The 14,964-nt window shown below is 49.6% G+C and overlaps 1 protein-coding gene across 1 annotated transcript in view; it reads right to left on the bottom strand.

Annotated features, from left to right (window-relative positions):
- Nucleotides 1–14,964, bottom strand: part of Nos1 (nitric oxide synthase 1) — an 81,096-nt gene that overhangs the window by 13,787 nt on the left and 52,345 nt on the right. Inside the window, exons 17-21 of the mRNA XM_051176528.1 lie at nucleotides 14,530–14,646; nucleotides 12,051–12,225; nucleotides 9,794–9,932; nucleotides 8,961–9,039; nucleotides 536–729 (exon numbers count right to left, since the gene is read on the bottom strand). Coding sequence (XP_051032485.1) covers nucleotides 536–729; nucleotides 8,961–9,039; nucleotides 9,794–9,932; nucleotides 12,051–12,225; nucleotides 14,530–14,646 — 704 coding nt within the window. The remainder of the gene's footprint in view (nucleotides 1–535; nucleotides 730–8,960; nucleotides 9,040–9,793; nucleotides 9,933–12,050; nucleotides 12,226–14,529; nucleotides 14,647–14,964) is intronic.

Here is a 14,964-nt window from a genome sequence, read left to right as displayed (position 1 = left end):
ACAGAGAATTATGTGGGGTTGGATTCATTATGGGGGCATGTTTCTTCATAGTGGCTCCTCCCAAGAGGATCCGCAGGAAGGCTTTCACAGATGGCATGCCATTTCCCCATTTTAGCTCCCCTGTAATGGTGATGGTCACAGTGTCACAGGCTGCAAGGTATGGACACTACAGCTCCCTGTGCTGGAGCCTGGAGCCCACCCCTGCCTAGAGACCCATCGGCTTTGAAGGGTTTTCAAGCCAGGTGTGGCAGTTGTGTATTTGGTCCTAGCACTTGGGAGGCTGCGGCAGGAGGACTGAAAGTTGGAAGTCAGCCTGGTCTACATAGAAAAAGGAAAGAAGGGAGAAGGGGAGGGAGGAAGGGAAGGAAGGGGAAAGAGACGTGAAGAAGGGAAGGAAGCTTCTGATGACACATCCATCATCTGGAGTGATGGAGGACACCCTCACTGGCAGGCCAACCATGCCCTGGCGGCTGCTCTGCCCACTTGGGGCTGAGGCCCTCACAGCCCTTCTGGCAGGGGCAGCCGGGAACCTCACCCAGGGCCGTGTTCCTCTCCTCCAGCATCTCCACCTTCACCATGTGGTTGGCAGGCGGTGCATCCTCCAGCCGCTCAATGAGTGCGTTCACGAGGTCCTCGTGGTTGCCAGGGAAGACACCCAGGTGGTCCCCTGGCTGGTACTGCAGCTCCTGATTCCCATTGGTGTGGAGACGCACGAAGATGGTTGATCGGCTGCAGGGAACGAGAGGGATCATGGGACAAAGACCGCCACCCTGCCCCTGGCCTGTCTCTATTGTTCCCTGGCTCCTGTCTCGTGAGACATATGCCCAGAACTTATCAGATAGACTTTCTGAAGCTCCCCAGTCAGCTGCCCATCACAGAGCCAAGCTAAGTCCTGGAGTACGGACATCACACATGTGATGGCTCACCTCTACCTCAACTGTCTTCTTGAGACCAGCCCCCAAGCCTAATGGCCTCACTGGTGTTCCTAGTTCAGTTTCCCACTCTGTCCCATCTGACCCTCAAGCTCTAAGCCCTGCAACAACCTGCTGTTTTGTCTGAGAAGTATCTGTTTCCTGCTTTTGCCTGACTTCCCTCTGTTATGGTATCATTTACTTCCTTCTTAGGCTGTGATACATGCTAGGATAATATGAACACCACGACATGGAGACTTTGTCTATGTCGGCCACAGATCCATCTCCATGGCAGAGGCTGGCACATAGTATGTCCTCAGAGTCCTTGCTGAATGAAGGACTTTAGGCTTCCAGGATCAACTGGAAGTTGCCAGCCACGCCCTTAGTATCCACCAGGGTTCTCTCAGGGATCATGACCTCAGTCCAGCCACACACAGGGTGTCTCTGGTTTATGAAGTTTCATTTCTTATTTCTGGTAGAGTTCCATGCTCTCTTAATTTTTTTTTATGTGTCTGTGTGGGTGTGCATGTACACACATGTGCAGGGTGGTGACAGTGGCGTGTGCTTGTTGTGGCACATGTGTGGAGGTCAGAGGACAACTTGGTTCTTTCCTTCTGATCTGTAGTCTCAGGGATTGAACTCAGGTTGTCAGGGTTGGCAGCAAGTGTCTTTACTCACTGAGCCCTCTCGCTGGCCCTCTACTCTTTTTTTTTTTTTTTTTTTTTTTTTTTTTGCAAGCAAGGTCCATATTGTGGTATAAGGAGGCATTGCCAGCGGCTCAGGGCCTCCCATGAGGAGATGCATCCATGTGTGAGAGTGCAGAGCTCTAGGAAGAATCTGTGTACTTGGCCTATCTTCGTGGGTTTGTGTGTCTCCAATCCAGGAGGCCCACATTAACCAGCTGCTTCAAGAATGAATTCTTGGGGCTGGAGAGATGGCTCTGTGGGTGAGAGCCCTTGCTGTGCTTGCAGAGGCATTAGTATTCAGGTGTCTGTACTGGCCTGCCCTTGGGGTTCTGACAGGATTCACCCTCAGCTGCAGCCACTAAGTGCACCACCTGTGCACATTCACTATGTTCCCCTTTAAAAGGGCCCTGCAGAACCCAGTGGGTGGTGGTGGAGCACGCCTTTAATCCCAGCACTCGGGAGGCAGAGGCAAGCAGATCTCTTGAGTTTGAGACCAGCCTGGTCTACAAGCGCTAGTTTTAGGACAGCCTCCAAAGCCACAGAGAAGCCCTGTCTTGAAAACAAACAAACAAATTGGCCCTGTCTGTTAGTCCTCAGGCATCTGTACTGGCCTGCCCTTGGGGTTCTGACAGGAGACTCAGCCACTAAGAGCAGCACCTGTGCACATTCACTGTGTTTCCTTGACAAAAAGGGCCCTGCCCACCTCCCATCCTTCTCTCTCTCTCTCTCTCTCTCTCTCTCTCTCTCTGTTCTGCTCTTTCTCTTCCCCCTCTCTCTCTTTTCCTCTTCCCCTCTTTCCCCTCTCCTGCTAATCTTTCTCCCCTCCTTTCCCCTTTTTATGACCCCTTTCCATAACAAAAGTCCCTTCTGCTTGAACCCTGTCTCCTGGCACCTTATCTTTCTCTCATGCGCTGCTGCTTTTCTTAAATTACAACACTGCCCACCTCCCACCATCCTCTCTTTCTCCTTGCTTCTCTTCCTGTCTCCCCCTCCCCCATCTCTCTGGCTGCTCCTGTCCCCAGAGGCCCAGTCTCTCCTCTCCCCTCCCCCTTTCCCATTCACTTTCCCCCAATAAAAAAATCCCTTCCACCCAAGCCTGTCACTTGGTGTCTTCTCTGCTTTTTAACAGAGCAACCGGAGGACCCAGGCTTAATTCCCAGCACTCGCGTGGCAGCTCACAACCACCTGTAACTCCAGCCCTAAGGGATTAAGATTCCCTCTTCTGGGTACTGCCCGTCCATGGTACACAGATACCCATGCAGACAAAACATCCATACACATAGAATAAAATAAAACTTAAAAAACAAACAAAACAAAAGAATAGATTCTCTCGGGGCCGGAGAGCTGCCTGGGTGGTTAAGAACAATGACTGTGCTTGCAAAGGACCTGGGTTTGGTTCCCAGCAACCACACAGAGGCTCACAGCCATCTCCAACTCCACGTATTGCTCATCGCCCCCCCCCCCCCCAACTGGTCTCAGTGGAGGAAGAAACTCGAGTTCCCCACATGTAACTCACACTTGAATAGACCAAGAACACTTGCTATTTAGGGATGTTTCTGGCACAACCAAGATCCCCTTTGTGCTACAAATAGCCACCGTTATTAAAAATAGCTAGACTGGCACATATCTTTGTGTGTATGTGGGGTGCGGAGAGCGTGAAGTCATTTCTTGAAGCCTGGAGCCCTGTTTGTGGTGTGGTGGGAGGCCTAACGGTGTGTTCCTAGGGTTTGGGATGCCCCTTCCCTCTCCCAAGAGGGTCTTGTCCTCTCTGGAATGCTGAGCTTCTCAGTTACAGCATCTCACATGACCGGTTTTCCTCTCTAGTTTATATCAGCCTTTGGTTCCTGGGAGCAAAGACATCACCACTGATGACAGGAAGAGATTGGCAGAAGCCATCAGCCAGCAGGGGGCGCTGCAAGGCCTCTAATTCAGCAGCCCACTGCTTTCAAATCAGCATTCACTTTCCTTCCTGTACCAGGACTTCTTCACCACAGGAAGGCCCAGGGCGTGAACCTGCTGAGCTGGCTGATGCTCATCTGCTTCCCCCAGGCCTCCCCACCCTGTAGGTGATTGGACAGTAAAGGAGGGGACAGGACAGGGCAGGATAGGAGGCAGGGTGTGGCCAGCAGGTATGTAAAGTAAAAGGTGGGTCCAGGTTCCGTCCCACCTGGGATTTTTGCACAAGATGATTTTGCAAGTGACTAGCAGGGCATGGCTGGGCCCCCAGGGAACCTGGATGGACAAGCCTCAATGTTTTGCTGTGAAGATGAGTTCACTGCCAACCTGAGCACCAGTTACCATCATCCTGCATTCTGCTGCATTTTTTTCTGTTTGTTAAGCTCTGGGATAGAAATGTTTTTTGCTCTCTTCCTTCATTCCTTCTTCCCCCTGTCCCCTTCACAGATAGATGCTCTCACTCTGTAGTTCAGGCTGGCCTGAAGCTCATTATGTAGCCCACAATGGCTTTGAACTCTCAACCTCAGCCTCCCAAGTTCTAAGGTTACAGGTTCATAACTCATAGGGTCTGTTGCGTCTGTTGCGCAGCTCTGGTAAAGAGGGGCAATTTGGAAAGCAGCAGCCATTCAGGCCTTGCGTTCCTCTCTTCTCACAGCCTGTCCTGTGTCCTACTTATTTCTTTCACACACAGGAGGAGTGTCACTCTGTACTCAGACAGACAGACAGATGTGCACACAGACGCATGCATGCACACGCACAGGCACACACACACACAGAAGTCACTTAAAGATCTCACAGGGATTGCGGCGTGGGGACAGTGATGGTGATCATTCTGTGATCTGATATTTGAACATGAAGTAGAGTGAGCACGCAAAAACCCCTGGCCAGGGTGATCTAGGAGAGAGGGAAAGCAGAAGTCCAGGGCAGAAAAGGGGGGACAGAATGCTAGGAAAGCGGAAGCATTGCTATTCTTTATTTTATGTTGGCAGTGTCTTGCTATGTTGTCCAGGCTACCCCCTAACGCACTACGTAGCCCAGGCTGGCTCTGAACTATACATGTAAGGTGCATCAGGAACTCAAAATCCTCTCGCCCCAGCCTCTTGAATGCTAAAATAAAAGGAATGTGTCTCTGTGCCTGGCCTGGCCATGACTGCGGAGTTTGAGAGAGGTAATGGGCAGATCCCAGGGACCTCATCATGATGACCTGTCAGGCAAAGATTTCAGAGATGTGAAGCAGAGAGAGCGCTTCTGCTTCAGTTAGCATTTAAAAGAGATTCCTTGGGCTGCTTTATCCCAAACAAACAAACAAACAAACAAACAAACATAATAAGGTTCTCAGGCTAGTGAAATGCTCTGTAGTCCGTGTGCTTTCCACACAAGCAGAGGGCCTGTGTTCAGATTCCCACTCACAAGTGAAATGCTGGGTGAGGCGGTGTGCATCAATTACCCTGTAGCTGCAGAGGAGGAGGACCCTGGGGCTCACAGAGCAGCAGTGTAGCTGAGTCAGTGGCCTCCAGGTTCAGTGAGCGTCAAGCTCAAAAACTAAGGTTGAGGGTGACTGAGGAGGATTCCCCGGTCACCTCGGGCCTCTATACACATGTACATGCATGCACAAACATGTATACTCCTCATAGACATAAAGATCAGTCTATTGGGAACTTCCATCCCTGTCCATTGAGAATTCCCTCTGTGCCCTCGAGGAGTTCACATTTCCCTTTCTGAGCATATTCTCCCTTTTCTTCTCTGAAGTCCTCTCTCCTACCGACCAATCTCAGGTCTCCATTCTCTCTCCTCCCCTTGACTTCTAGAAGTTTCTGTTTCTGTCCTGCCCATACTCACCCTATGTACCCTCTTACACACTGCTTTTCCTAGTTACTGTGCATGTATCCTTTCCAGGCAGGGTGCTGAGTGGAGTCACACTACACGGGTCACCCTCCAAAGGCCACATACTTCCTCCTTGGTACTGTACCTGTAACTAAGGCTTGCCAGTGGGAAGGATTTGTGGTATCTTATTTGTAGTTTCCTAGGCCAGAGAGCCCCTACTTTGGCCTTGGCCTGGGGAAGTGGGTGAGTTATGCTTTTCTACTCAATTATACTTAAAAAATTAAAACTTACAAAACATTATATTTTAAAAACATATTTAGTTATTATTACTATTTTTTATGTGTATGGGTGTTTTGCCTGCACACATATTTGTGCACCACATGCTTGTCTGGGCCCACAGAGGCCAGGAGAGGGCATCAGATACCCTGGAATTAAAGTTATAGGTGGTTATGAGCCACCATGTGGGTGCTGGGCATCGAACCCAAGACCTCTAGAAAAGCAACCAGTGCTCTCAACCACTGGCCTATTGCTCCAGCCCCCAAACCCCTTAGGCACTATTTGGTCTCTTCTCTGCTAGTTCACAACTATTTTTTAACTCAATTCCAATTCCTAACCTTGCTTGACAGGTTCCTTTGTTAATCATCTTCAAAACTCTACCCTAGTCAGGTCCCTCTGGGTGGTGGACAGGGGCAGATTCCAAGGCCATTTGCCTGTTTTTCCTTGCTACCAACAATTACTACAGAGGACTCCTGCACACTCTGGCTTTTCAATGCGTCGATGCGCATGGCTCCTCAGGCCACTGAGAACCTCTATTGCAACACTGTATCAGTTATTACGTTCTACCCCAAACGGCTTTCCAACAACGCCCCTCTCCACCAGATGTCCCTAGGCACCTAATGCTGCATTTAATTAATTGGTCCAAAGACACCAAGGGTGTAATATATTCTACTAATGTTTGAGAATATTTGAGAGAGAGAGTTCAAGAGGCCCAGGGCTCTGTCCTGTTGACCTCTTTAAGCAAAGGCTTGGAAGGGCACGCAGAAGCATGCATGCTAACTATGCAGGCAACATGAGGAAGCTGGAAGGAACAAGGACTGTGAATGCATCCTGTACTGTGCCAGTCGCTTCAGGAGGATCATTTTTCAGCGGTCACAGCAGCCTGGCAAGTGAGATGCAGACCATCTGTGGAGTCATTTGGTGTGGTGGCCAGATAACCAGGGCAGCGTGACCTTGAAAAAGACACTTGTATTTTCTCATGGTCACCTCTCATATCTAACATATGAGCAATTGTGGCCTTTATTTCCTGGGCTGGTATGCGTGAGAGGTAGCATCCAGACAGCTCTGCTTGGCTCATGGAAGGCAGAGTGTATTAGACACTAGTGAGCTTGCTGCCAGCATTTGCATGCCACAGTGAAGGAGAAAGGTCCTGGTGGCATCCAAGTGACTTTTCAGGAAAAGCATTTATTTTTGTTTTGTCTGTGAATGTTAGGGATGTTATGTATGCTCACTGCTGCCCATGGTGGCCAGGAGAGGGAGCCACATACCCTGGAACCCGAGTTATAGATGGCTGTGAACAACCATGTGGGTGCTGGGAACTGCACCAGGGTCCTCTGCAAGAGCAGCCAGTGCTTTTACTCACTGAGCTGCCCCTCCAGCTTTCGGTTCCATACCCTGTGACTTTTCCAAGGCCACATGAACCCAGTTTGTGTGTAGGAGAGCTAGGGTCAGTGCTGTGGGCTGCAAACTATAAAGAATTGAAAAGACACTTCTGGGTTGTAACTGAAAAGAGAAAAAAAATCCTGAAAGATTTAGATAATTATTATAGATGCAGAGGAGTAGCCAGTCCGGGTGTGGTCATTTTGAAAGGAGATCCTGGGCTCAGTGAGGACGCAGACTTAATGGGTGAGTGGGCTGGCTCTGAGGACAGTGTCGCAGGACAGCTGATATTAGTATGTTCTGTTCAGGCTGGTGATAGCAGTGACTAACCCAGGGCAATCATGTGATGTCTACTGCTGGGCAAGGGTCTGGGAGAGCGATTTTCAGTGGAGGAGTAAGAGCCCCGTGATTAAAGCCTGAAGCTTGGGAAACCGGGTCTTAGGAGGACAGCTCAGAGGCAAAGGGACCCAAAGGACCTGGGCCAGTGTCCTTGGCAGAGTAAGTTTCTTATTAGGAAGAAATGAACGTGTCGCCGAAGAAGCTAACTGTATTTTAAGTCAAATGCTAAGACTTAAAATGGAGTTCAGTGGTCCAGCACTTGCCTAGTGTGTTTAAGGTCCCAGGTTCAAACCCCAGCATTGCATAAAACAAAAGTCACAGCCACCACCTCCACCCCCACCACACCCCGAGTGCGGAGACAAAAGCACTCTCTATCAGATAGCAAGGTGTTTGGCTACAGTAGACAGTAAGTTATTTGGCCATATTGTATAGTAAGAGAATTTCTAGGGCTGGGGAAGTAGCCCATGGGGTGACAGCATTTATGGCACAAGCCTAAAGACCTGAGTTCAGATCTCTACAGGGCCACACTCGTAAAAGGCTGGGTGCACAGGGCTGGAGGGCTGGCACAGTGATTAAGAACACCAGCAGCCACTGCAGAGGATCCAGTTTTAGTTCCCAGCATCCACATGGAGGCTTACAATTACCTGCAACTCCAGTCTGAGGGGTTCTGACACTTTCCTGGCTTTAATAAGCACACACCAGACACACACACACACACACACACACACACACACACACACACACACACACGAACAACAGCAAAAAGCCAAATCAGCGCACACATTCCTGAAGAGCCCCGAACCCACAGGAAGGGACAAGTGGGCCCAAAGAAGCTCCACCGGCCAGACCTGGCTTATGCCGCAGCAAAGAGTCCCTGTCTAAAATGAGGTGGAAGGTAAGGATGGACGCCCAAAGGTTGTCCTCTGATCTCCCTGGGCACATGGTGGCACATGGTCCCCCTCAAAGATAATATAGTTAGGGTTTCCAATCAGAGAGTAAGTTGTTTTGGGGTGCGCCTGTTGTCCATAGTGCAGGTAGCTATGTTTGCAGCTCTCTGGAGCAGCGGTTCTCAGCTTTCCTGACGCTGTGACCCTTAAGTACGGTTCCTCATGCTGTGGTGACCCCCAGCCATAAAATGATTTTCATTGTTACCCCATAGCTGTGCTTACGCTACCGTTATGAACTGTAATGTAAATATCTGTACTTCCCAATGGTCTTAAGTGACTCCTGTGGGATCCTCAGAGGGGTCCACACCCACGGTTGAGAACCTCTTCTCTAGAGACAAATGGCTCACAGTAAGATACTTGGCCTAAGCACTTTCCAATGGAGATGCTGCCTACAGAGCACATCCAGCTGTTTCACAAGGGGACTCCTCACTAAGATCGCCCCACAGCCCATTCTTTCTTGGTGTCAGTATGATTGACACTTCTCCTTTGTCCCTGTCTCTACTTGGCATGGGGACATGAAGGCAGGAGGCCTAGGACCCCCGAGGCATTTAGCAGTCTCTGGAATCTGAGCTCTTCTCCTGGCGAGGGCTGGCATCTGTGAGCGGAGGGGACTGCTGCTCAGAAAACCGGCATGTTCCTACCTGGATTTAGGGCTCTGCAGGTTTTGGCGGCTAAGGAATCGGGCGGCTGAGACTCGCTTTTTGTGGACATTGGAAAGACCTGTGAGGAGAGAAATAATGGTCACAACGAGAGGGACTTAAACAATTGTCCACAAAACTTCCCCAGTTTTGAGTATGTGTATGTGCATATGTATGTGTGTGTATAATAGTGTATGTGTGTGTTGTGTGTATAACTGTGTGTGTGTGTGTGTGTGTGTGTGTGTGTGTGTGTGTGTGTGGGCATAGGTCAGAGGACAACCCGAGCTGTCATTGTTTAGGTAATGTACAAACTTATCCTTTGAGACAGGGTCTCCATTGGCCTGGATCTGGCCAGTTAGGCTAGGCTGGCTGACTAGTGGTCCCCAATGTTCTCTGGTTTCCTCTTCACCAGCACTGGGACTACAAGCATGTGTCACCACGCCTGGCTCTTTCATGGGTTCTGAGCAATCAAACTCAGGTCTTTACTTGTACTTTACCAAGTGAGCCATTTCCCCAGACCTTTCCAGCTCTTCCTCTGGAGTGGAAAGGATGAGGTGGGGTCAGGCAGTGGTGGGGCTGGGTGAGGTAGTTACAGACACTGAACCAAATGTCAAGGTGAATGGGACGGAGGTTGGAGGTGGGGATGGTTTGTAGGGCAGCATGTGCAGCTGGACAGAGGATCCCAGTGGTCAGTTCCCTGCATGTGGGGACAGCAGTGTGGGCCTGTGCGTGTGCAAGGGCTTCTCTGAAAGGGGGACCAGAGTGATAAAGCCACCATCCCCACACACCAGCCCAACATTCCCACAAAGGCCTCCTAGGAGGGCAGTGTCAGGTACCTTGTGTTAGTTCTGGAGCTTCGGCCACGTAGGTGAGGCGGAATTTGTTCCTCTTCCAGCTGCGGTCATTGCTGATGAGGGAATTGTTTGCCTTCTCAATGTTGACATCATCCCCCACACAGAACACATCACAGGCTGCCTGTGGCCCACAGAGAGTTTTTGGTGACCTTAGTTATCCTAGATGGCTCCTCCCCAGGAGCTTCAAGGCATGGCATGTTTCTCTCTCTCTCTCTCCCCTCTCTTCCCCTTTCCCTCCCTTCTCTCTACCATTAATCCATATACCTGCCATTTCCTTCCACCATCTGTACATCAACCCACTCACCCATCCTTTGATCTATCCACTCTCATCTACTTAGCTATCTGTCCATCTGCCTTATAAACACTTTATTCTATCCATTCAACTAATCATCCATTCTTCCACCTATCATCATCCAACCATCCATGCATCCACCCATGTTTGCATCCATCCATCCATCTACCATTACTCACCCACCCACCCACCCACCCATCCATCCATCCATTCATCCATCCATCCACCCACCCATCCATCACTACCCATCCACCCATCCATCCTTTCATGCCCATCCATCCATCCCCACCCATCTGTTACAAGCAGTTTTTCCCACAACACCCATCCATCTATGTACCCACCATCACCCACTATTTTGAGTAGTGACTTGAGGTCCTCACCCCTACTGAAGACACATCTATGATGACATTTATTATTAAATCCCACATGCCCAGAGGCTTAACATTAAAAATGAAAGTAAATACCACAGGTTTTTCTTTTATCATCTTCAAAAGATGTAAAACAATTAAACAAAACCAGGGCAAGCTACCTAGTTACACATATTTGTTTTTCTTGTTTGTTTCCTTTTTGGTCAAGGCTCTTATCAGCAAACAATAATGATCCTAAGATCACTGCTCAAGATGATTAGTGAACTTTTCCTGAGATAGGTCCGGGTAGGTTGTGAACATTTGGGTTCAAGTGATGCCCTGCCTCAGCCTCCCAAATAAATGAGACGGAGGCATCAACAACCACAGAATTACATTTTCAGTGAAATTTAAAGTTCTCAAACATGGGTTTTATTATTATCTGGCTGTGTGTTTATTTTAAAACAGTTGATATGCTCATCAACAGAAAAATAAAAAAGCAAAATATGCTGTGGAATATTATCTGGCCACAAGAAGAGATAAAGTGCTTATGCATGCTATGACATGGAAAAACCTTAAAATTTTTATAATAAGGGAAGGAAGCTAGTCATAAAAGATCACCTAGTATTGGATTTCATTCATATGAGATGAACAAGAAGGAATGTCTGCCACACAGAAATGGATGACTGTTCAAGTTGGGGGCGGGAAGGAAACCAGGATACCAAAAGCTACAGGGGTCAGAGCAATGATTCTCACAGGTCATGAGTCCATTGACAAACCTCTATCTCCAAAAAAAATTACAATTCATAACAGTAGCAAAATTACAGTTATGAAGTAGCAACAAATATAATTTTATGATTGCTGGGGGTCACCACAGCATGAGGAACTGTATTAAAGGGTCACAGGGTTAGGAAGGCTGGGAGCCACTGGTTTGGAGGCTTTTCAGGGGCTTGGCCTCGGAGATGCTCAGTCAGGGTTGGCTGATGAGATGAGGAAACACAGTTATCTCTGGTGTCAATGGACCTGAATCATCTCAGCTCCCAGTATCTGGGTGGAAATCCAGGAATAGGCGTATAGACACACCTCCTCTAATAACTCATAGGGCCTTGGGCCTCAGTTTCCCCTTTTGCATTCTGCACAAGTGCAATGCCAGAAACCGCCCAGGGCCCTTCCCTCTGGGGTTGATGATGGGGACCAACTCCAGGGCAGTGGACAGAGACAATAAAAGCCACACAGTGGCCATTCGGTGCCCCTGAGGACTCTGAGTGGAAAATGTGCGCATTAAGGTTGCACAAATTCCCTGGAGCTGTATCCTGGCTGTGTACATTGGGGGAAGCCCTCCCTTGCCTACCTCTCTCTCTCCTGTTCATTTTCTTCCTTTTCACTCTCCTAACATTTCTCCCCTCCCTCCCTCCCTCCCCCCTCCCTTCTTCCTTTCCTGGCTTTATGTTTCTACCCCCACCCCCTTTCCTTTCCCATGCTGAGTTTAGAACCCTGCACCTCCTTCATGCTAGGCAGGCACTCTACCACGGAGCAATCCTACCATCGAGCCACACTCCCACACAGACAGCTTGGCGCTATCTGGGTACAGCTGGTCTCCTACCTTGAAGACCTTCTTGGCCCAGGTCCTGAAAGCCTCTTCCTGCCCGCAGAGCTCATCTCCCTCCCTCATCTTCAGAATCCTCTCCCCTCCCAGCTCCTCCAGGAGGGTGTCCACTGCGTGCCCGAAGGCGCAGAAGTGAGGGTATGCCCGAGAGCCCAGGCCGAATACAGAGAACCTGTCCGGGAGAAAACAGAAGGTCTGTGACAGGGACTGTAGGGTGTGGGAGGTGGGGTATCTGATGCCACGGACTCATCAGTGTGACCTCGAAATTCACATACTTGAGTCCTGAACCCCTATGGAATTGTATGTTGAAGTAGGAGCTTTAAGGACGTGGTCAAGGTTAGTAAGACCATTATAAAGTCACTTTCTTCTCCTCTCCAGAAAGAAGGGGTCCCTAACAAGCCAAGTGGTGTCCACCCCTTGCTGAGGCCCTAGCTTTCAGAACTACGAAAAAACACATTTCAGTGGAAGGGTGACTTTAATCCCTCCTTCCTCTTGGTCTCGGATAGTGATTACTGTCCTCAAGAGAAAGTTACAGAGGTTTCTGAGGAAGGGGGGGGGGCAATGAGTGGGAAGCATCACTGTTGGGTGCACACTTCTGTGTTAGCGAGATCATCAGCAAAAAAGAATCTCAGTGCGGATGCTGCCGTTTGCCACAGATCCGTTTGACTTAAGGAGGATGGGCATGAGAATTCTAGTGCTGTGGCCGCCGGGGATCTGGGCTAGCAAAGCGAGCAGAATGACTTTTGAATGTATCGCAAGTTGGCGCAGAGGTGGGATTTCCTACATAGGGATGATAGAGCCTTAGTCATGCACACTGTACATGCTTGCTGCTGCACCCTTTCTAATGTCTGTGAAATTTATGTTTCACAAGCTGTCTCCAGCAAGAGAATGCTGGCACTTGAGCCAGTAGGGGTCAAATTAAGTTTTCTCCATGCTGATGTGGGGACTGAAGTATTTGAGATGCGGTGAACCTTGTTCACAGGATATTTGCTTGAATCAGGGTTTCATGTAGCCCAGGCTGGCCTTGAACTCTGCTTCTCCTGTCCCCATCTCCTGAGTATTGGGATTTCAGGTATAGTGCTGTATGCAGTTAGTTTACAGTCTTATACAGCTCATTCCTGGAGAGTGGTCCTGGCTGATGTTCTGGGCCAATAGGACTACAATTATGGATTTGCAAATGGGACAAAAGGCCCTCTCTGTCGTCTCTAAGGAGGGTGCTCTGCTAAAGACAGTCACCCCAGATAAGCCAGTTAGTGGAGCCCTGTCACCCACTGTCCCTGAATGGCTGGAGGCTGCAGGGGATGGGATAACCATAGAGGTGTAAGAGGAAGGAGGGACATCAGGAAGAGACTGCATCATTACAACATGAGCTGGCATGGAGCTGGCATGGAGCTGGCGTCTCACTGGTGGAGACATGGTGGTCCCCATGTCTGCCTCAAACCCACGACTACACTGTTGAGTCCTGCCATTCCCTCCTTTGACAGCTCTTTTCTTCAGGGGCTCTGGACGCCCGTGCATGAAGTAGGGCCTTTTCCATCATCCCCTACATTTTTGCTGGATCTTAGTATTACTCCCCACAGGGAAGCAGCCGGCATACAGATGCAGCAACCAGAGTGGACAGATCTGAGGGGTGACAGAAAAGAGTTCTTCTGCCTCATGCCATCCATCTTAGCCTTAGCTCACTATAGCTACACCTATGTCCAGCATCCCTAGTATGTGGGTACGTAATGTCGGCCACGTTTACCATGCTGGGTACTGGTAATGACTCCCTGCACTCTTTAATTTGCTTTTAAAAATTATTTAGATGTGTCTGTGAGTGTCTGCATGCATGTGCACAGGCAGAAGTCAGAAGAAGGCAATGTGTACTCTCCTCTATTTCTCTGTATATTCCTTTGAGGCAGGGTCTCTCCTTGAACCTAGAGCTTACATTGTCAAAGTCAGCAAACCCCAACAACTCTCCTGTTTCCACTCTCCTCAGATGTGGGGCTGCAGGCATGTGTAGGATGCCTGGCTTGGCAGACCATGTAGGATGGCTTGAGTATCTCAATCCCCCTGTCTGTGGGAGCCTATTGTGATGGAATGGAGAGAAAGGGCTTCTGGGAGGTGATGAGGTCATTAGGGCGGGGCTCTTGAGGATGAAGTGAGTGCTCATTGAAGGGGTTGAAGGAACCAGACTTCATCCCTTCCACCACATGAGGACATGGCTGTACAGAGCTGGGCCTGAATTAAGAGTGAGCTCTCATGGGGCCCTGGCCTTGAACTCCCCATACCCCAAAACTGAGAGCAATAAACATCTGCTATTCCTTCACTACAGTACTCTCCAGGAGACCAGGTAGTGGGAGTTAGAGGGGGAGGGGCCCGGAGGAATGAAGGAACCCTGGGTGAGAATTCTTGTCCCGAACAAAGAGCCACTTTGCAGCTGAGCCCTGCTCTCTAAGAGCCCTAGTCACCCTCAGTCCCCTGTACCCACGCTCACCTCACGTTGGCCAGTGGCCCAGTACTCTCAAAGTTGTCCCTGAGGTCGGGTCCATCGCCTGACGACTTGCGGGAGTCAGAATAGGAGGAGACGCTGTTGAATCGGACCTTGTAGCTCCTGTAACAAACAAACAAGGGGTTTGAGCTCTGCCTTGGATCCCCCTCCCGGGGCCAGCTCCCGCTCCGGATCTTCGACTTATCATCGGTCCTGGTTCTAGAACCATCTCTCTGGTATTGAGCCAAAGTATACCTCTTTGAGAGTGCATCAACTTACCCACAATCACCACAATGACAGCTGACCTGTCACACTTACATGTTTCTAGGCCTTGGGAAGATTGGGACCCACAGAGTTCATATGGTCTCAGTACAGGGAGGGCATGGAGGGATGCTGTGACTGTGAGACCAGGTCTCCTGGCCTCTCAAGTTGTAGCATGAA

Source organism: Phodopus roborovskii, unplaced genomic scaffold (assembly GCF_943737965.1).
Source record: "Phodopus roborovskii unplaced genomic scaffold, PHOROB, whole genome shotgun sequence".
Classification (NCBI taxonomy): Eukaryota; Metazoa; Chordata; class Mammalia; order Rodentia; family Cricetidae; genus Phodopus; species Phodopus roborovskii.
This window is presented reverse-complemented; position numbering and strand designations above follow the sequence as displayed.